Source organism: Nyctereutes procyonoides, unplaced genomic scaffold (genome assembly GCF_905146905.1).
Source record: "Nyctereutes procyonoides isolate TBG_1078 unplaced genomic scaffold, NYPRO_anot_genome, whole genome shotgun sequence".
Classification (NCBI taxonomy): domain Eukaryota; kingdom Metazoa; phylum Chordata; class Mammalia; order Carnivora; family Canidae; genus Nyctereutes; species Nyctereutes procyonoides.
Window position 1 is genome coordinate 72,395,910 of NW_026575126.1, and position 22,686 is coordinate 72,418,595.

General features: G+C 50.1%; 1 protein-coding gene across 6 annotated transcripts in view; it reads left to right on the plus strand.

The window, feature by feature from the left end:
• GTF2IRD1 (GTF2I repeat domain containing 1) overlaps positions 1-3,175 on the plus strand; it is a 112,773-nt gene extending 109,598 nt beyond the window's left edge. For 5 of the 6 annotated variants that reach the window (XM_055339255.1, XM_055339253.1, XM_055339254.1 and 2 more), the window contains one exon: positions 1,684-3,175. In XM_055339255.1, the coding sequence (XP_055195230.1) occupies positions 1,684-1,934 (251 nt within the window). In that variant the 3' untranslated portion in view covers positions 1,935-3,175. The remainder of the gene's footprint in view (positions 1-1,683) is intronic. The other variant, XM_055339251.1, reaches the window with a different exon arrangement.
• Positions 3,176-22,686: the final 19,511 nt, after the last annotated feature.

Sequence of the window (22,686 nt, forward strand, 5' to 3'; positions counted from 1 at the left end):
AGATGTACCCCAGGGATGGGGGGTGTTTCCCTGGGTGGGTGATTTGGAGGCATACCACTGATTAAAATACACAGATATAGTCCCAAACACATTGCGCGGCTGGGAAGCTGAAGCCCAGAGAGGGAAGGGGGGTTAGCAGGGCCACAAGGAGACTTGGTGGCCACCCTGAGCCATCCATCTAAGCTGCAGTCCCAGCAAGTGCCCAGTGGGCACTGTGATGGGCCCCCATCCTGGCCTGAGACCCGAGGCCCCACCTAGAATGGGCCTAGGGTGGCACAGCCCAACCAGGAGCCCCCTCCCTCTGTCCTGCACTGGTCACACCAGATTTGTAGTAGGGAGGTGACAGGTTTGGGAGCTGTTCTAGGTCAAAGGCAGAGGGGCAGAAGACTCTGCTGAGGCCTCGGGAGGAGAGTTTAGGACAAATGCTCGGAGCACAGATGCCATAACTTGCATCCACCACTCCACCATGGCCATCTTTGGGGTCTTAGAGTGACCCCAGGTTGGCCATGGCCCTTGGCCAGCACCTCTGCCTTCATTGTTCATGTGAGGCCTCCTACAAAAATCCCTTGTCTCTGCTGGCCCATTCCCTGAGCTCCTTCTGCCCTGAGTCTTCTGTTTCCCAGGATGTCTGTTTATGCCATGTCACAGACCCCCCAGCCTCTGATTTGTCTCCGCCAGTTGGACAAACAGCCACTTCATGGGCCCAGCCAGTGTTCATACTGTGTTATCACAACCCTTCTGGTGTCTACTCAGTGAGCTGGCCGCTCAGTCAAGCACCAAACCCTACTTGTGTGACACACAGTTGCAAATCTTTTCCAAGTCTCTTATATTCATATCAATTTAATTCTGCGGCCACAGAACACCTGCTGAGTCCTGCCCTGTGCTGGGCTCTTTCATACACGTAATCTCCTTTGAGTCTCACATCACACTGTTTTCCCAATTTGGCTCAGAGAGGTTAATGCTAGACAGCTAGCATTGGTGGTAATGGAATTTGAATCTAGGACTTTCGATTGTAAAGCACAGTCTCTTTCCACGGGGACACTGGCTGCTGTGAACTGCTGTACTCGTGAACTGTCATTTGTCACAGCATTATCCACAGTTAACAATAGCGACAGTACAGATACTAGTTCTCGATTGTTAAGTAGATCTGGAGGCCCAGGCAGGTCACCCGCGGGAGCCTCCCAGCAACCCTGAAGGATCTGACTCATATTTCATCTGAGAGGAAATGAAGGACAAGGGCCGAGTAACTTGAAGTGACTTTCTCCAAGGCCCGAGGCCGAGCCCTTCCCTGTGGGATGCTAGGCCCTGGGAGTTCCAGGGAGGCCTGACCCCATTGGGTGGTCTGGGGATGGTATCAGGAAGACCTGGGCCTGAACTGACCCACTTGGGAGGCACACCTGGGGGATGAGGCTTGTGTTAGCAAAGGCAGGCAGATGACCACTGGGCTGTGGGGTCCAGCTAAGGCAGGAGGTTGGAGAGATGGGCCTTGGCCACCCCGGGGTGGGGGGAGCGGCAGGGAGGTCTGGAGCCTTGAATGCCGAGAAGAGGACTTGAAACATGAAAATAAAAGCCTTCTCTGGGTTTAAAAAAAAAAAAAAAGCCTTCTCCAGCGGGGTTCAAAGGGGGTTCAAAGCGCAGACACAGCAGCCAGCATGAGATGTCAACAGCCTTTTCTCCCACCAGCCAAAGACAGCAGCATTCCCAAGCGCAAGAGAAAGCGGGTTTCTGAAGGGAACTCCTTCTCCTCCTCCTCGTCTTCCTCCTCCTCATCCTCTAACCCGGAGTCCGTGGCATCCACCAACCAGATCTCACTCGTGGTAAAGTTGCACAGATCCGGACCTGACCGCCCTGCTCTTTGGCCTTCACCCTGCGCTTGGGCCGGGCCGTCTGCTCTGAGACATGGGTTTGGGGTGCAGGGAGGCACTAAGCTCTGAGTGGGGCTCCTTGGCCTCAGGGTTGCACACCCATCTGCCGGACCTACTGGAGAGGTAGCCCAGGCCTGTCATCGGGCTGCTCACGTGCACCTGGGCAAGAAGCCACACCCCCACTGGGCAGGTGGGCAAGCTGAAGCTGGGAGAGGGTAGGGGACTCCCCTGGGCGGTGCCAGAGCAGTACCCAGAGCTGACTCTCAGGTTCCCGGGTTGCCAGATGCTAAGTTAATCTCTGTGCTCATATCTTGCGCCCTGGGCCTCACCACAGCCCTGTGAGGTGTGGGTGTTACCCACAGGGTACGGAGGAGGGAAACAAGGGTCAAGGGCTGGTTGACTGTGGCCTCACTGTGGTCAGAGGTGGTGGATGGATGGCCCACCTGCAAGCTCCCCCTATCCTGCCATGTGGTTGGATTGGGTTCTCTCCCATCCAAGAGGAAGACCTCATTTTAGGGGCACACACACTTGCCAGTTCTTTCTTATCTCAAAATACTAGCTTTGAAATCCTGAGTCCAGTGGGGAGAATGCTGGAGCACATTTAAAAATGATTTGGGGATTTATTTTTGACCGTGCCTCCCTCTAACCCCTTTCCTAGGAAACCCCAAAGTTCAGGCTGTACCTTTCTCCCCACCTACGAGTGCCTATAGGGGGTCCCTAGTTCTTCCCACATCCAAGAGACAGGACTCTTTGGAGCATAAGCCCTGGAGAGGGCTGAGTTTGTGGGGGTGACCACCTGGGAGTGTTCAGAGCCACTCCTCAATCCCATCTGGTCCACATGAGTAGTGCCTGGGACAGGTGGGAACAGGTCAGAAGGCCCCAGCCCAGGCTCCATGGCCACTGGTGGACTGTGTGACCTTGGACAGGTCACATCGCCTCCCTGGACCTCCAGCCGCCTCAGAGTGAATAGCATCTGAGAAGGCCCTTCCGAAAGCAGAGCTAAGTGGTCTGGCGTTCTTTCCGTGTCATCGGGAGTCCTAACCCAGACCATTTGTCCCCTCTCTCTAGCAATGGCCAATGTACATGGTGGACTATGCCGGCCTGAACGTGCAGCTCCCAGGACCTCTGAATTACTAGACCTCAATGCTGAAATCAGGACCTCACTCAGAAAGACTAAAGGAAATGTAATTTATGTACAAAGTGTATATTCGGATATGTATCGATGCCTTTTAGTTTTTCCAATGATTTTTACACTATATTCCTGCCACCAAGGCCTTTTTAAATAAGTAAAAAAAAAAAATTGCGCTTGCTTATAACTTTTGAGTATTCTCGTTTGGAATTACAACTGCGGCTGTCACTGGGACAAGGTCAGGAAACACAGCTCAGATGGCCCACCAAGGTCCCCCCACCATTCCTTGCCAAAGCAGAGGCAAGTGTCCCTGGGTCCTGGTGTCTGGGGCTGACTTCTCTTATTTCTCTCTCTGCTGCTGGGGCCGTGTGACCTCCGGATGAGGTGCCATGTAAGGGCAGGTGGCACACTGACCCCCTGGCCTTGGGGAGTGCACAGGGTGGCAACAGGAGTCTGTCGTGCTGAGTAACAGGTGAAGTCTAAGGTATTAAATATAATCGTCAAGGCTGGGATCTCCATGGCTAGAGAGAAGGTGGCTTGGCGAAGGGACTCTGCTTTGGGGCCGAAGGGGTGGGGGGGTGGGATTTTTGATAGAGCTCAGGGCATCTGAGCAGCAGTGATGGGTCACAGCTGTGTCGCAGAAAGGCCACTCTGGTGGCAGGTGAGAAGATGAAGGAAGGGGACAGATCAAAAGGGCCTGGCACTGGGTGGCTCGGCCCATTCACGTGGGGTGGGGAAGGCAGGGAACCCTGGGAGCACAAGGCAGGGTGACCTCAGCACGGAATCAAGGACCATCTCTGAAGAGGAGACTTAAAGAGCACAGTCGGGGTTGGCAGGGCAAAGCTGAATGGTGTTCTAGGAGAGCCGCTTGTGCCAAGGCTGGGAGGCTGCCCGAGACCTTGGGCGTTCCAGGAACAGAGTGCCTGGAGGCAAGATGAGGGATCAGTGGGGATGCCCAGTGGGCTGTGTGCCGCACCCCACACAGGGAGCCAGGTTGAAGGGGTGAGTGCAGTAGGAATGCAGCCTGGGTTCTTGAGCTGAGCCATGCACCCTGGGGCCAGCCTGCACCCCTTTTTTCTGCTGGCCTTGTGGGCCAGGAAGAGGCAGCCTCGGGGGGCCACCACTGGGTCTGCATTATGGAAGGGCCCACCTTCCAGCAGGGAGTGCCTTGGAGGGCGGTGAGGAAGGAAGGAGAAGCTGGGAGACCGCACCGGAGGCTCCTGTAGGGGCTCCAGGAGAGCTGGCCCCGGATCCAGCCAGGTGGAGCAGAACAAGGTCAGCCAGCAGGACTCGGAAGTCAACTGGACAGGCAGGCTGGGGCATGGAGGGGTCAGGGTGACCACAGGGGCAAGCCAAGGGCCAGAAGCGGGCCTACCACTTGGAGGAGCTGAGCTGTGACTCAGCCAATTAAACGATCAAAACCGGCCAGGAGCGTCTGCCAACCCCCAGGGTCAGCCGGTGCCCAGAGCGCAGCGCCCGGAGGGGAGGCCCCGCCCTGGAAAGATGCCAGAAGCCGGAAGCCGCAAGGCTGGCACGCGGCGCCCAAACCGCCCCCCCACCCCCCCCACCCCCACCCCCACCCCCCGGCTGCTGCTGCCACCGCCTCGCTCCCTCGTCCCAGCGCCCCGGGACCCAGGGACCCGCGAGGGCTCCGCACCGCACCCTCAGACCCCTGCCGCTTCCTGTCCCGGCTCGGGGCTGGGGCTGGGGCGCCCCCAAGCCACCACCGCTGTCAAGGGCAGAAACTATGGACTAGAGGACGCTCCTGTATCTGCCCCCGGCCCCCGGAGGAGGCCGTCCTCCCGCCCTCAGTCCCTCCCGGCTCCCCGACCGGACGCCGCGGATGCTCTTCCCGCCCCCCTAGACCTGCGTGCCGGCTTCTCGGCCCGGCGGGGGACCCTCTCCTCCACTCTCGTCCCTTGCCCCCCACCCCTCCCCTCCCCTCCCCTCCCCCTGCACCGCGGCCACCGCCACCGAGCAGGAGCGCCGGACCCCCGGGCGCCCCAGCCCCCCCCCCCGGCCTCCCCCGCCCCGCCCCCCCGCCCCCGGCCGCCTGGCGCCTCCCGGTCGCCTAGAGACGAGCCCCGCCCCGCCCCGCGGCCGGAAGTGGCTCCTGCCCCGAGGGGCGGCAGCGCGGGGGGCGGGGCGCCCGGGGAGGGGGAGGGCGCGACCCGGCGCGGCGGCCCGCGGAGCCCCCCCTTCTGTCCGCCCGCGCCGCGGCTGTGCCGATTGGGCAGTTAAGCCCGCTGTGCGGCGCAGCCCCGCGCCCTGGGGCCCGGCCCCATCGCGTAAGAGCAGGAGGGTGCCCCCCGCACACCGCCTGGAAGCCAGGGGCGGCCTGGGCCGGTTCCCGTGCCGGAGCCCCGCGCTCTGGGCGTGCGTCGGGACCGAGGGCGGGGAGCGCGTGCCTGGGCCGCAGGCTGCCCGCCCCCTCGCGTCCGCAGCCCGCAGCCCGCAGCCCGCAGCCCGCAGCCCGCAGCCCGCAGCCGTGCGGGTGCCTTCCCCTCCCCCTCCCCCGTCCCCTCCCCCTCCCCCTCCCCCTTCCCGCTCGCAGCCCTGCTTCCTGCAGAAGAGCCCAGATGCTGTTTATGCAACCTCTCCAGAATCCCAGTGCACTGTACTTTTTAAAGTGATTTGATTCAAAGCACTCATTCTTTAATTAAAGTTCATTTAGCTGCCATCTGTCTGGGTTCAAAATGGCTTCGTGTTTTGCAACTCTAAATGAGGATTGTTATTGGATTTGTAAACACATCCACCAAAAAAAAATCACAAAACACTTTCAAAAGTAATAAATGGGGAATGTGCAGAAGGAGTGTTAGGATCTGCATCTTAAACATTCTAATTGCCGGGGAATGTATTCTGGTGGGTACATAATCATTTTATATACAAATCTTTGTACAAAAATCTGGTATCAGTGAAAAGATCAAGATTATAGAAAATGCTGGAATTATATCTGATTGAAAACAGTAATAAAGCAATAATCAACGCTGAGACAAAGCTAGGGTGAGGCGGAGGGGAACTGAGGGAGGGGTGGCTCTCAGGCACCTGCTCCCCTGCCGCCAGCCTCCTTCACAGCCCAGGTGCACCCCTTCTGCTAAAAAGGAGGTGATCCGGAGCTCCAGTGGCAGGGATTCCCTATAGCCCTGCAAGGGGCCTTCTTTTAAGGAGTCAAGACCTTATGGGGCACCTGGCAGGCTAAGTCCATAGAGCCTGGTGACTCTTGATCTCAAGTTTCTGAGTTCAAGCCTCATGTTGGGCATAGAGATTACTTAAAAATAAATTTATTTTTTTAAAGATTTATTTATTTATTTATTTATTTATTTATGATAGTCACACACACAGAGAGAGAGGGAGAAGCAGGCTCCATGCACCAGGAGCCCGACGTGGGATTCGATCCCGGGTCTCCAGGATCGTGCCCTGAGCCAAAGGCAGGCACCAAACCGCTGCACCACCCAGGGATCCCAAGATTTTTTAAAAAAATAAAGATTTCTTTATTTGGGGACATCTGGGTGGCTTAGTGGTTGAGCATCTGACTTCTGCTCAGGTCATGATCCCAGAGTCCTGGGATCGAGTCCCTCATCCGGCTCCCTGCAGGGACACTGCTTCTCCCTCTGCCTGCGTCTCTGCCTGTCTCCGTGTGTCTCTCATGAATAAATAAATAAAATCTAACAACAACAAAAGAGAAAAGGTGTACTTATTGGGACACTGGGTGGCTCAGTCGTTTGGGTGTCTGCCTTAGGCTTGGATCATGATCCCAGGGTCCTGGGATAGAGTCCCACATAGGCCTCCCTGCTCAGTAAAGAGTCTGTTTCTCCCTCTGCCTCTGCCTCTCTGCTCTGCTTGTGCCCTCTCCCTCTCACTCGAATAAATAAATGAAATCTTTCAAAAATTAATTAAAAATTATTTATTTATTTATTTATTTATTTATTTATTTATTTGAGAGAGAGAAAGCACAAGTGGGAGTGGCAGCAGGAGATTGAGAGAGACTCTCAAGCAGACTCTGCACCTGAGCATGGAGCCTGATGCGGGGGTCAGTCTCACAGACCTGAGATCACCACTGGAGCCAAAACCAAGAGTCAGGTGCTTAACCGACTACACACCAAGGCACCCCAAAAGTAAAAATAAAATTTTTAAAAGATTTTATTTATTTATTCATGACAGACACAGAGAGAGAGAAAGAGAGAGAGAGAGAGGCAGAGACACAGGCAGGGGGAGAAGCAGGCTCCATGCAGGGAGCCCGACATGGGACTCAATCCCAGGTTCCCAGGATCACACCCTGGGCTGAAGGCGGTGCTAACCTGCTGAGCCACCCGGGTTGCCCAATAAAAATAAAATTTTTAAAAATTATTGAAGGTTGTTTACTAAGCCCAATGATGCGAAGTCTCTGCCCTCACACCTGGTCCAGCCAGAGAAGAGGAGAAAAGATGGAGAGGGAAAGTAGCCTTTTTTTTTTAATAGTTCATGTGGTGGCCCAATGAAAGGGGAAATACTCTTCAGAAAAAGTAATAATGATTTTTCGGTGGGGAACCTGAGGCACAAGATCAGTAGAAGAGCAGGGCTGGAGTCAAGTCTCAGGGCAGCCAGCTCTCTCAGGATGCACTGCCCTTGTCGAAAATATCTATCCTGGGTGATATCTGAAGGGGGATGTGTGGAGAAGCCAGGTGTGGGTTAAAACAAAACCCAACCGCCCTAAGGCTCTGTGCATGATTTGGTCTCTGCCCCGTGCATCCTCAGATGTCATCTCTGGGGCTGTCTGCACATTGGGTTAGGAGTCCTTCCTTCCCAGCTCAGCGTAGCACTTCCTTCCAGCTTTACCTTTTTTTTTTTTTAAGCCCCAAAGATGACTATAACATCTTTAGAGTGGGGGAAGTTTTACTTTCTTTTATTATTATTATTATTTTATTTATTTATTCATGAGAGACACAGAGAGGAGGCAGAGACACAGGCAGAGGGAGAAGCAGGCTCCCTGTGGGGAGCCCGATGCAGGACTCCATCCCAGGAAACTGAGATCATGACCTGAGCCAAAGGCAGATCCTCAACCACTGAGCCACCCAGGCACCCCCCAGCTTTACCTTTCACTGAGAAGTCTCCACCTCAGAGGCCGTTCCAGAACACCCAGCAGATGCTCCCCCTCAGCACATAATTTTTAAGTTTTATCTCCTTTTTATCGAATCACATTATTACTACCATGTGTCCTAGTTTATTCTTGGGCAGTCATTTTCTGGCTGTCTTCCCCGCTTTGAGCATTACGATGGCAGGGATGGTGTCGAGCCAGCTCACCATCCTACCCTGGTACTTACCCCAGAGCCCCAACCATTGCCTGTTCTGCTCAGTGGGAGCCACAGGGATGCATGTATCCATCACATTCATCCCTGCTGGTAGCAGAACCTGGATGATCCCTTAGCTCTAAGTCCTCCTTCCACGTGACTCCAGTAATCTTGCTCCCACTTTACCTCCCCCACCCCAGGATCCATTGTGGAGGAACCATGAACTGTGCCTCTGTCTGTTCTTCCACCACTAAAACTTGCTGTTTATTTCTGGTCAAGTGTTTGGACTCCAGAAGCCCTCGATTTCACACCGATGGCCCTGCAACACCCCACGTGGTGCAGGTGATGGGATTCAGGAGAAACACTGGGTGCTAGAAGAGGCAAAGGAGGCCACTCTAAGAGGCATGGAAAGCACTCTGCCTTGCTCACACTTTTGCAGATTGTTGTCAAAATGCCACTATGGGGGCGCCTGGGTGGCTCAGTGGTTGAACGTCGGCCTTCAGCTCAGATCATGATCCCGGGGTTCCTGGGATGAGTCCTGCATCAGGCTCCCCACAGGGAGCCTGCTTCTGCCTCTGCCCGTGTCTCTGCCTCTCTCTCTCTGTCTCTCATGAATAAATAAAATACTTTTTTAAAAAAACGCTGCTATGGGGCAGCCCCGGTGGTGCAGCAGTTTATGCTGCCTTCAGCCTGGGGCGTGATCCCAGAGGCCGGGGATCGAGTCCAGTGTTGGGCTCCCTGCATGGAGCCTGCTTCTCCCTCTGCCTGTGTTTCTGCCTCTCCCTCCCTCTCTCTCTCTCTCTCTCTCTCTCTCTCTCTCTGTGTGTGTGTGTCTTTCATGAATAAATAAATAAAATTAAAAAAAATTAAAAATAAATAAATGCTGCTATGTACTAAATGTTTACAATGTCACAGCCATTAGGCAAGATTTTGTGTACACTATTACTCCTCACTGCCCTGCAAAGTAAAGAGTATTTCTTCCTTCCATAGATGAAGGACCTGAGGTCCAGGAAGCTCAGGGCTAGCTCCGGGGTTACACAACCAGGACAAATTAAGCACTAAGCCAGGATTCAAAGCAAAGATTCGAGGAGCGCCTGGCTGGCTCAGTCAGAGGAGCGTGTGACTTGATCTCCCTGTCGTGAGTTCGAGCCCCACATGGGGTGTAGTAATTACTTAAATAAAGAAATAAATAGGGTCGCCTGGGTGGCTCAGTAGGTTGAGCATCGGCCTTCAGTCTGGTCATGATCCCAGGGTCCTGGGATCAAGCCCTGCCCCTGCTTGCTCAGCAGGGGGTCTGTTTCTCTCTATCCCACTGTCCCTCTCCCCTGCTCCTGCGCTCTCTCTCTCTCAAATACATAAATAAAATCTTTTTAAAAAGAAAGAAAGAAACATTTTTTTTAAGTGTTTAAAAAAGAAAAAAGCAAAAATTCAGGCCACCAAGGCCATCCCAGGGTGGATCCTGCATCCAACTGCCCTTCCTGGTAGGGCTGGAAAAGCAGCCAGCAGCTTCACACTGGGGGAAGCTTCTCTTCTGGCTTTCCCCTTGTTTAAAGAACACACGTACATCTGGAAAGGAAGACATGAGCAGCAGCTAGTTCAGGCTTGCTCAGACCGCACACTATGGGTAAGGGATCTCATGAGGAGGCCACAGCTGGAGGGACCCGAGGAACACACTCGTACACACACATATACTGAGCCACACACACACATACAGTCACTCACAATACACACACGCACACCACACAATCACACTCGCCCAATCACACATAGTCACACTCACTATACACATACACACTCACACAGACTACACAATCACAACAACCCACACAGTCACACTCACATATACTCATGCACATAAATGTACACACATTCACATAATCACAGTCACATCCACACACATACAAACATACACACTCATGTATGTACATAGACACACAATACACAATCGCTCACACATACACAGTCACACACATGTACAACACACTCGCAATTACAGTCACGTATACACGTGCACTCCCAGTCACACTCATACATACAGTCACACACACACACCTCCTCATGCACATGCACATACATACACACAATAATACATAGTCACACTCACATTGGCCCATACACAAACGTCCTCACATCTACACATGGATACAGTCACACACATACATGCACGCAGACACATAGTCACACCCACTTAAAAAAGGGTTAATTAGAGGAGGTGTCACAATCCCCAATCGCAGTGTAGTGGTTGGCTTGCAGACATTCAGAAATTGGCTTCTGAAAAAAAAAGAAGAAAAGAAATTGGCTTCTGAAAAAAGAAACTGCAGCATCAAGGAACCGAGCTCAGCCACAGCTCCAAGCATGCTCCGCCCCTGATAGCGCTCGCCTCTTCTGGCCTGGGCTGCCCCAGGGAGAAAGCCACAGGCCTCACCCTGGCATCGGAAGCCACCGACACCTCTGAATCTCCCTGTGCACCTTGGGTTCCAGCCAAACCATGTCCTCACATCCTCTGAACATTCTAGAGCCTCTCATACCCCCACGCCTCTGCCCAGGCCTTCTACTGGACTGGCTCTTCCTCATTCCTTTGCTCCACAGGGGTCTGCCCTGCTTTGTGATCCAGCAGAAAGGTCCCTCTGCCCCAGGCCTCCCAACCCAGCAAGTGTTCTCAGAACTCAGGTGCTCACAACGCCTGTGTCCTTGTCCCCTGAAAAAGATACTGAAGCCCTGGCCTAAAGCACAAGCTCCTGATATTTCTGTGCGTCTTCCTTCCACAGAGGAAGGGGTTGTCTGCACATGGGGTTGGGAGGGCACACCGAGGCATGGCTTTCTTGACATAAGTCATTTTAATGCCCACAACCCCCAATCTCTGCCATTTTATGATCTAGGCCTGACCAGCTTTCTTTGCCCAAAGCATATTCCTTGTAGGACTTCCTGGGATATCTTCCAAATTGCAGAAGGATAGGCCCCACTAGATAATGATTTTTAAGGGAACAAAAGAATGTAAGAACAAACAGCCACTGTCAAACCAGGAGATAGCCTAATCATACCAGGGACAATAAATCAGTGATAAAGTTCCTGTGCTGATTCAAAAGTAAAGATTGACCTGACACACATTCTTGACTTATCTTTACCAGATTAAAACTCAAATGGGGCATATGGGTGGCTCAGTGGTTGAGCATCTGCCTTTGGCTCAGGTCGTGATCCCGGGGTTCTGGGATCAAGTCCCACATTGAGTTCCCCACAGGGAGCTTGCTTCTCCCTCTGCCTGTGTCTCTGCCTCTCTCTCTCTCTCTGTCTCTCAGAAAGAAAGAAATAAAATCTTTAAAAAAAAAAAAAAAAGGGACGCCTGGATGGCTCAGTGGTTGAGCATCTGCCTTAGGCTCAGGATGTGATCCTGGAGTCACAGGATTGAGTCCCACATCGGGCTTCCTGGATGGAGCCTGCTTCTCTCTCTGTCTGTGTCTCTGTGCCTCTCTCTGTGTCTCTCATAAATAAATAAATGATATTTAAAAAAAAGGAATTGGAAGCAGGGACTCAAACAGATACCTGTACACCCACACTTACTTGCAGTATCATTCACAGCAGCCAAAAGGCAGAGACAATCCGAGTGTCCACCAACGGATGAATTGATAAGCCAAATACAGGCTAGCCACACAATGGAATATTATTCAGCCATAAGAAGGAATGAAGCTCTGACACCACTACCACACAGGTGTGCTTTGAAAACACACTATATGAAAGCAGTAAGACACAAAAGGATAAATAGGATAAGGTTCCACTTGAACGAGGTATTGAGAACAGACAAATTCACAGAGACAATAGATAGATTAGAGGTTACCAGGGCCTGGGAGGAGAGGAGGAAGGGAGGGGGAATTACTGTTTAGTGGGTACAGAGTTTCTGCTTGGGATGATAAAAAAGTTCTAGAAATAGTGGTGATGGTTACATAACATCAGGAATGTACTTGAGCAGCCTGGGTGGCTCAGTGGTTTAGAACCGCCTTCAGCCCAGGGCATGATCCTGGAGACCCAGGATCGAGTCCTGCATCACGTTCCCCGGTGGGAGCCCGCTTCTCCCTCTGCCTGTGTCTCTGCCTCTCTTTCTTTCTCTGTGTCTCAAGAATAAGTAAATAAAATCTTTAAAAAAGAAAAAAAAAAAAAAAGGAATGTACTTAATGCCACTGAGTTGTATACCAAAATGGTAAATGTTATATTTTTTATCACAATAAAATATTCTTTTTTAATTTAATTAATTAATTTATTTTTATTTTAATTTTTTTTAAATTTTTATTTATTTATGATAGTCACAGAGAGAGAAAGAGAGAGAGGCAGAGACATAGGCAGAGGGAGAAGCAGACTCCATGCACCGGGAGCCCGATGTGGGATTCGATCCCGGGTCTCCAGGATCGCGCCCTGGGCCAAAGGCAGGCACCAAACCGCTGCGCCACCCAGGGATCCCTATTTTAATTTTTTAAAAAAAGATTTATTTATTTACTTATTTTAGAGGGAGAGAAAGAGCAGAGAGAGGGGCAGAGGGAGAGAGTGAGAGAGAGAGGGACAGACTCCACAAGCAGACTCCCGGGCTGAGCGAGGAGCCTAACCCTCGGCTCCTCGGCTCAAGCAGACCCTGAGATCATGATCTGAGCTAAAACAAAGAGTTGGCCACCTAACTGACTGACCACCCGGTGCCCCCCAAAAATTATTTTTTAAAGCACCCTGGCTGCTGTGTGGAAGAAAATGGTGGCTTCTAGATTAGCCCCTGGTCATCAAAATCAAATTCCCTCCTTCCATTTTCCTCCAACATGCACACATGCTAGCAAAAACAGGTGGTATTAAGCATACCATCCTAGGTCTGCCATTCAGAGACTCCCACCTCCTCTAATCCTGGGTCCACCAGGTGATCTGAAGCCTCTGGGCACACAGGTGGGCATCTGAGAGACCCAAGCTTGCCTGATCCAACCCAACCCAGCTGGTCCAGGGGAAGCAAGTCGCCCAGAACACTTCACAGCTCATGAAGCTCACCCCTACCATTCTGAGGGTCACTGGAAAAAGCGTGGCTTCATGGAGCGCTTTCTGTTGACATTGACAGTGTCACTATATGATCTATGAGAAATGCCCTGACAGCTGAGGCCACCAGTAGCAGCCCCCCGCAGGTCCCCTAGTGGCCACTGACATCAGGAAGAAGAAGAGGGCAGGGACAGGGCCCAGCAAGGACTGAGTAGCTCCCCCTTTGAAGGAAGAAAGTGGAAATTCTATCTTCCTGGATCACAGGGATCCATTTTCATGTCTAGATCCTCCACGTTCCACCTGCCAGCCAGCTGTTAAAGGGCCCAGGAGTCCAGCTCCTCTCCCAGACGGGGGTCTGGCACACGGAGAGGGTGCTTGGGACAAATGGAATGAAGGAATGAGTGCTGGAGGCCACGGACACCAGCCTGGAAGCCCAGAGAGGCCCAGTGAGTGGGGTGACCACAGGAAGTTGGTGGCTGAGCCAGGATTGGCACGGGCTGCCCCTCCCAGCCCTGGCCTCTCTCCTGGGGCCTCAGTCTCTGGCCCACAGCGGGGAGGAGCCACTAGTGAGTCACACACAGGCTCTATCCGTGGGGAGTTTCTTCTTTTCTTGACTCTCTTCTCCTCCCTCTCTTCCCTTTCTGGAAAATCTGATTAGAACTTTGAAAGCTGAACCGTCCGTCTGCGGATCGGGTTGCCAGATTTAGCAAAGAAAAATACAGGATGTTCAGTTAAATGGAAATTTTTGATAAGCGACAAAGAATTCTTTAGTGTGAATATGTTCCGTGTGATATCTGGGTCATAACCCAGTTCGGGAGAACAGCAGCCTCCCTCCTCTGGCTCCCTTGGCCCAGCAGAGCCGCTGCTCCTTCCATGGCACGCCTTTGCCGCGCCATCCAGAGCCCCTGTGCTTGGTCCCTGGCTGACGGAGTTTCCGAGAGCAGGAGCCATCCAGACACCTGCTGCAAGGCTGGGGGAAATGAGGAAGCCGCCCAGACAGCCAGAGAGAACAGGAAACCCCAGCTGCCACAAGAGAGGAAATCGTGCCGGGAGGCGGTGGAGGGTGGAGGGTGGAGGGTGGAGAGGGTGGAGGGGAGGCGAGTCCAAGTCAGCAGCCCTGTCACCCTCATCCCCGCCCCTGGGCTGCACAGGGGCCCAGCACAGAGTGGGGACCATGAAGGCTCCAAGAAGCAAAGAGCCACTGACCAAGAGGACAACTGTCACATCCCCAGTCAGCCACATGACATTGTGACTTGGTCTAGATACCTGGCTCCTAGGTGCCCCAGCCCTGCTCCCAAAAGGAAGGACCCATCTCTGGGGAGCTCAGGGCCAATGCCAAAGGCCACGGCTGTGCTAGGTCACAGTCCCCCCTTCTCTCCCTGCATCGCCTGCATCCCCTGGCCCCAGATCCCAGAGCACAGCTCCCTCTGGTTGCGTCCCTCCTCTGCTGGGCTGCACCTGCCCCTCTGAGGGTCCTGAGGACCTCCTTTTAAAAAAAATTTTTATTTATTTATTTATTCATGAGAGACAGAGAAAGAGAGGCAGAGACACAGGCAGAGGGAGAAGCAGGCTCCCTGTGAGGGAACCCCATATGGGACTCAATCCCAGGACTCCAGGATCACACCCCGACCCAAAGGCAGATGCTCAACCACTGAGCCACCCAGGCGCCCCTCAAATAAATTTTTAAATATTTTTTTAATGTATACATATTGCTAAAAACCAGTAATTTTCTTTCCTGTGGATTTCTGCTTCTATCTCATTAGCCAGAAATAAATGGTTGTGCCTGGCTGCAAGAGAAGCTGAGAAATCAAGATTTAGGTTTGTGGGTTTTTTCTAAACATTTTCTTTATTTGCAGAGAGAGAGAACAAGCAGGGGGAGCAGCAGGAAGAGGGAGAGGGAAAAGCAGACTCCTTGATGAGCAGGGAGCTCGAGGTGGGACTCCATCCCAGGACCCTGGAATCACAACTTGAGCCAAAAGCAGACGCCCATCCAACTGAGTGCCCGAGTTTTAGTTCTGAAGCTGGGAACATGGTCTGTGAATAAGGAGGAAAGGAGGGGGATAGATGCTGGGGAGCCATGTCCAGCAACGTCTTCCACAGATACCATACATGAGACTCTGCAGCCCTTTTGCTCTCCACTTAATAGGTCATGAATCTTTCCAGATTCACACATACAGGTCTACCTTACGGACCTACCAAAAATGGCACAACAGTCCCACAGAATGGTATCACCCTCATTTCTGACTATATCCAATATTTTTCTAAAGCAAAGGCAGTGGCAATAAACACCCTTTTAGAAACATCCTTTGGTGCTGGTGCTTCTGTTTCTGAACTTCAGATTTCCCCAGTGTGGCTTACTGAGTGAAAAAGTGGCATGTCTATTGTTCTCAATCGCCATGGAACAAATGACCCCCGAAGTTAATAGCTTAAACTAATAAACTTCCTGGGGCTGAGGCACCTGGCTGGCTCAGGCGGTTGAGCATACAGCTCTTGATCTTGGGGTCATTGGGTTCAAGCACATGTTGGGAATAGAGATTCTTTCTTTTTTTTTTTTAATATTTTATTTATTTATTTATGAGAGACATGGAGAGAGAGAGAGGCAGAGCCACAAGCAGAGGGAGAAGCAGGTTCCACGCAGGGAGACTAACTCGGGAACCGATCCCAGATCCTGGGATCATGCCCTGAGCTGAAGGCAGACGCTCAACCACTGAGCCACCCAGGCATCCCGGGAATAGAAATTATGTTTAAAAACTAAACTACATAAATAAACTTAGTGTCTCATATTGGTTCTGAGGGTCAGGAATCCAGGAGCAGCTGGATGTGTTGTTCTGGATCAGCATGTCCCAGGAGGTTGCAACTCAAGCCACGGCTGGGCAGCTGTCATCTGCTGGATCCGGGTGGGAGAATCTGCTACAGGGGAGAACTACACCAGCATGTGGATACGAGGAGGCAAGAAACACTGGGGGCCATGTTCCCCCACTGACTATAGATAGGTGGACACATATTCTTTTATATTGCCTTTTTCTTTTTTAAAATGTAATGTAAGAAAAAAAAATTTTTAATGTAATGTAAGGACGCCTGGGTGGCTCAGAGGTTGAGGTCTGCCTTTGGCTCAGGTCATGATCCCGGGTCCTGGGATGGAGTCCTGCATCAAGTTCCCGGCCGGGAGCCTGCTTCTCCTTCTGCCTGTGTCTCTGCCTCTCTCTCTCTCTGTGTGTGTGTCTCATGAATAAATAAATAAAATCTTTTTTAAAAAATGTACTTAACCCTGATTGGAAGTGTAATGCATGCTAATTTTAGAAAAACTTGAAAACCCAGAAAAATATGCAAAAGAAATCTCAAACCCCCATAACCCCACCACTGAAAGATAATTGCCACCTACATTTTTATACATTTCCTTCCACTCCTTATTCTATGCATATTATGTTAGTGAGGATGTTTTCCTCAGGTAACAAAAACCACCCAGACTTGAACAAGCTCAAATAGAAGGAAAGCTATCTAGGACCCCAGGGAAGGGAACAGGAAACATAAAGGTGGCCAGATGTTAGGGTTGGTTGAGAACCATGACATCCTAAAGTACCCAAGGATTTCTCCAGGGCCATCCAAACACTGACTAGATCCCAAGGGCCATTCTATAGCAAGGGCAGCATCTCATTTACCCCTTAAGGCAGAGAGATGATCAAAGGGTCTGAAAGTCTTCCTTTCAGTCTGATTGGGCCAACTTGCTTCACATCCCCACTCCTGAACACGATGCTATCATTGGGAATACCATAGGCTAACTGACCAGTGTAGACCTGGTTAAGTGGTGGGATTACTGCCATTGACTTAGATCTATCACCCTCAGAGCTGGGGCAGCTTCCCCTGAGTCACATGATCTTCAAGGTTGGAAGAAGAGGAAAAGGAGAATGGGTGGCTACCATCAGTGTCTTCTATACAAATATATTTAGATAGTTGATATGATACAATTTCGTGTCCTTATTATTCCAACTGAATGTCATATTTTGAACGTATTCTTTTTTTTTTTTTCTTAAGATTCTATTTTTAAGTAATCTCTACACCCAACATGGGGCTGGAACTTACAACTCTGAGATCAAGAGTCGCACACTCTACTGACTGAGCCAGCCAGCACCCCTGAACATATACTTTATGGTCTAAACTTTTATAAGTAAATGGCCATATAATAGTCCAATAGGTTACGTACTATAATTTACTTTTTACAATAGCTTATTGAGGTACAATTCACCCATTTCAACTGTACAATTCAATGGTTTTTAGTATATTCCCAGAGTTGTGCAACTACTGTGATCAATTTTTCAACATGGTCATCACCTCAGAAAGAAACCCAGTACCCACTAGCAGCCACACCACATTTCAGCCAGACAACCACTACTCAACTTCCTGTCTCTATGGATTTGCTTATTCTGGATGATTTGCATAATTGTATCATATAACATGTGGTCCTTTGTGACTGGCTTCTTTCAATTAGCATAATGTCCTCAAGGTTCATCCCCATTATAGCATGTTCCAGTATTTTATTTCCTTTCATTGCTGAATAATATTCATTGTATGCATAGACTATATTTTTAAAAAATCTAAAAATAAATAAATAATAAATAAAAATAAATCTAAGGGTGCCTAGGTGGCTCAGTTGATTATGCATCTGTCTTTGGTTCAGGTCATCGGAAGAGCATAGCCAGGGGGAGGGACCGAGGGAGAGGGAGAAACAGATTCCCTGCTGAGCATGGAGATGGAGGGCTTAATCCCAGGACCTTGAGATCATGACCTGAGCCAAAGGCAGACCCTCAACTAACTGAGCCACCCAGGTGCCCCAAAAGCACAGATTTGAAGTGATGCATCTACAAGTCAATACCACAGATGACCAGTAAACCATGAGCACCTAGGAGAAAGATATAGAATTGATTCTTCCTTGCCACTCCTCTAAGAAACTAATACTTCCAACACCTTGATCTTGGACTTTCAGCCTCAAGAACTGTGAGACAAGGAATTTCTGATACTTATTTATTTATTTATTTATTTATTTATTTTCCTTAAGTAACTTCTACACCCAACATGGGGCTTGAACTCATGACCTCAAGATCAAGAGTCACTTTTTCTACAACTGAGCCAGCCAAGGCACCCCTCTGATATTTTTAAGTCACCTAGTTCATAGTACTTTGTCACGACAGCCCTAGGAAACTAACAAAATAATGAAGACAGAAGGAGAATAGAGGTAATAGAGACAACTGGCAGTGTCTGTGGCTCAGTGTCTATAAAGGAAACCCTACTTCCCATGTTGGGCTCCTGACACCAATGTGTTACCAACATGTGCATCTGTTCTGGGTTGTGGGTTAGCTATTGTCGCCCTTACGTGCCCGACGCTGCCTGCTATAATGTGCATGTTAGAACTGGACTTGGTGTGTGGAACTCAAACATGCTAGGGCAGTGGTGAATGACCCATGTCTCCAAATACACATACTTACTCTGAGATCTTTGTGCTTTTTTGTGTTTTTAAAATTATTTATTTATATATTCATAAGAGACACACACAGAGAGGCAGAGACACAGGCAGAGGGAGTAGCAGGCCCAATGCAGGGAACCCAATGTGGGACTCAATCCCAGATCTCCAGGATCACGCCCTGGGACAAAGGCAGGCAATAAACCGCTGAGCCACTCAGGGATCCCCGATCTTTGTTTTTTTAAAAGACTTTATGTACTTATTTGAGAGAGACAGAGCATGAGCAGGAGTTGGGGGAGAGGGATAAGGCAGAGGGAGAGAGAGAAGCAGGCTTCCCATTGAGCCAGGAGTCCAACATGGAGTTCTGTCTCAAGATCACGACCTGAAGCAAAGGCAGACGACCAACCTACTGAGCCACCCTGGCACCCCTCTGAGATCTTTTTTTTAAGATTTTTTTTTTAAGATTTTATTTATTTATTCATGAGACACACACATACACGGAGAAGATTTTATTTTTAAGCAATCTCTATACCCAACATGGGGCCTGACCCTACAACCCCAAGATCAAGAGTTGCATGCTCTACTGAATGGGCCAGCCAGGCACCCTTCTGGGATCTTTATTGTGACAATATTAGTGTGTCTCATTCATGTACGCCTGCATTCACCAACCACAACTGAGCAATGTTTGATGCCCTTTGTAAGCACGGGGGATTTCAGAGATGAATCGGGCTTTCCTTTTCTGCAGAAGCCTGTCTGGTGGGAGAGACAGACCTGTGTGAGGACAATTATATGAGGGCAGTAGCAGTGGCACATCACACATCAAGAGCACTCCCTCTGTGGCAGGCCCAGCTCTAAGCCCCTGATGAAGATGAACTCATTTAAAGCTCATAACATCCCTTAGAGGTGATACTTTTTTCTCCTTTTTGCAGCAGAGAAAACTCGCCCAAGGTGACACAGCCAGTAATGAGCAGTCAGGATTTGAACCTGGAGCCGGAGCTCTCAGCTCTCATGCTATTCACTCCTACAAAACTATCACAACAGAACAAATACGGTGCTAAGCAGCAAATACGGTAGTGGTAAATACGGTAGTGGTTAAAAAACAAAGCAAAACAAAACAAAAAACGGCCCTGGCAGTGGCCATAAAGTCCTGCACAAACAAAGAAGGAAACAGTCCACTCTACCTGGAGGCGTTGAAGGACGTTTCCATGGAGGAATCGTTCCCTAGCTGAACCTTGAAAAAAGAATTCACCAGAACCCAATGGTGGGAAGGTTGTTTCAAGTCTGTGTGAGAGCAGACAGCCGTGAAGGGGCTCACTGTATTCAGTTAGCATCGGTCTGTTTGTTACAGAAGTGCTCTCCTTAAAATAACAGGGAGGAAGAGCTACAGAGAACAGTGTTCTTTTTTTTTTTTTAAAGGTTTTATTCATTTATTCGTGAGAGACAGAGAGGCAGAGACACAGGCAGAGGGAGAAGCAGGCTCCGTGCAGGGAGCGACCCTGTGTTCTTACTCATTATGTCGTCTCTGCTCATTTCAATTACAACTGAGATCATCTTTCTTTCCTTCTTATTTTTTAAAGAGATTTTATTAATTTATTCATGAGAAACAGAGAGAGAGAGAGAGACAGAGACAGAGAGACAGAGACCCTGGCAGAGGAAGAAGCAGACTCCATGCAGGGAGCCCGATGTGGGACTCGATCCCGGGTCCCCAGTATCATGCCTTGGGCTGAAGGCGGCTCTAAACCTCTGAGCCACCCAGGCTGCCCCACATTTCTTTATTTAAAACAGAAATGTTGGGCAGCCTGGGTGGCTCATGGGTTAAGCATCTGCCTTCTGCTCAGGTTGTGATCCCAGAGTCTGGGATCAAGTCCCACATCAGGCTCCTTGAGGAGAGCCTGTTTCTGCCTATGCCTCTGCTTCTCTCTGTGTCTCTCATGAATAAATTAAAAAAAAAAAAAAAGAGAGAGAGAGAGAGAGAGAGAGAAATATTTTTAAAAAATGAAATGTAGGGATCCCTGGGTGGCGCAGCGGTTTGGTGCCTGCCTTTGGCCCAGGGCGCGATCCTGGAGGCCCGGGATCGAATCCCACGTCGGGCTCCCGGTGCATGGAGCCTGCTTCTCCCTCTGCCTGTGTCTCTGCCTCTCTCTCTCTCTCTGTGACTATCGTAAATAAATAAATAAAAAAACCTTTAAAAAAAAAATGAAATGTAAATTTTAAAAACTTCACAATTAAAATACATGTTTTTAAATTTATTTAAGTTATCTTGATACCCAACTAGGGGCTTGAACTCACGACCCCGAGATCAAGAGTCATAGATTCCTCTAACTGAGCCAGCGGGGTGCCCCTAAAATATTTTTTAAAGAAATATTTATTTTTTAATCTTCTTTATTTTTTAAAGATTTTATTTATTTATTCATGAGCGACACACAGAGAGAGGTGGAGACACAGGCAGAGGGAGAAGCAGGCTCCATTCAGGGAGCCCAATGCAGGACTCGATCCTGGGACTCCAAGATCATGCCCTGAGCTGAAGGCAGACGCTCAACCACTGAGCCACCCAGGCGTCCCTATTTACTGATTTTTCATCACATGTGTCTATGATATCCTAACTACTTTCAAACAGACCCAGAACAATATAAAAACTACAGTTTGGAGACCAAAGACTTCCGGGGGCTTCTGGGGTGAGGCAACATCACACAGTAGTCGTAACCAGAAGACATGGGAAGGTGACAAACATGGATGGGTTCCTGCCACAACTAGAAGTTTATAAAAATTTTCCATGAGGTGGCAGCAGTTCTTCAAGTAGTTGTGGAAAATGATCTTGGCTGAAAATTCAAGTTTTGGGGCTTTTTTTTTGGTTTCTTTTTTGTTTTGCCATTAAAATGAGATCTCTTTCATACACAGGAATGTTGCCTATCTTTGAGTAAACCTGCGATTTAAAAATTCCTTGATTTAAAAAGGGGGACATGGGCACCTGGGTGGCTCAGTGGTTGGGCGTCTGCCTTTGGCCCAGGGCATGATCCTGGAGTCCCGGGATCGAGTCCCACATCAGGCTCCCTGCATGGAGCCTGCTTCTCCCTCTGCCTGTGTCTTTGCCTCTCTGTCTGTGTCTCTCATGAATAAATAAATAAAATCTTTAAAAAAAATAAAAAATAAAAAATAAAAAGGGGGACAGGTTTCCAGCGTCGCTATTTTCTGGATGCTGCTCTCTACCAGCTAATGGGGGCGGGGGTGGGGGGTGGACGACGACGATGACACCGGGAGGTTTTCTTCTACCTCTCAAGGTCACTCCGACATTGCTGAGCCGTCTAATGAGCGATGCAAAATGCGATTCCCACCCCAGCTAGGAGAAAGCGGTGTTTAATGTCAGCCCTGCCAAGCAAAGTGAAGCAAGTGGTAAGTGATTTTGGCATCTGGAAGTGTTTCGTGCTTCACACCAAGTGAGTGTGTCCCTTCCTCGGCACTCTCAGGCCGCTGCCCTGTTAACTGCTATTTTCTCCAAAATCCCACCGATCTCCATTTACGCTGTGGGTACGAGACAAGAAGAAGGAGCCGAGCTAGCTAAAGTGCAACAGAGAACAAAAAGTAGAATGGATGGGCCCGCACAGAAGGGAATTGTTTCAGTCCCAGGACAAAGGGGCAGATGGATTAGGCCAGTCTGAGCCCTGGCTCCGCCTCTCACCAGCTGGGCCCTCACCTGATCTCTGAGCTGGTGTTTTCAACCTTAGACGTAATGACAACAATACCTCTTCACAGGAGCGGGGAGCGCAGAGAGGGCGTCCTATGTGCCACCCAGGTTAGGTGGAGACACAGCAGATCTTTTACCAGGCCATCAAAATATGCTTCCCCGCTGGCTTTTTTCCCCTTTGCCCGTTTCCCACGCAAGAAAGACGGTGGAAATAAAATCAAAGCCATACTAATCCTCTTGTCAATCCGTTCCTGGCTGGCTGTCCTCCCTGGCTGCGCAGCACAATCCCC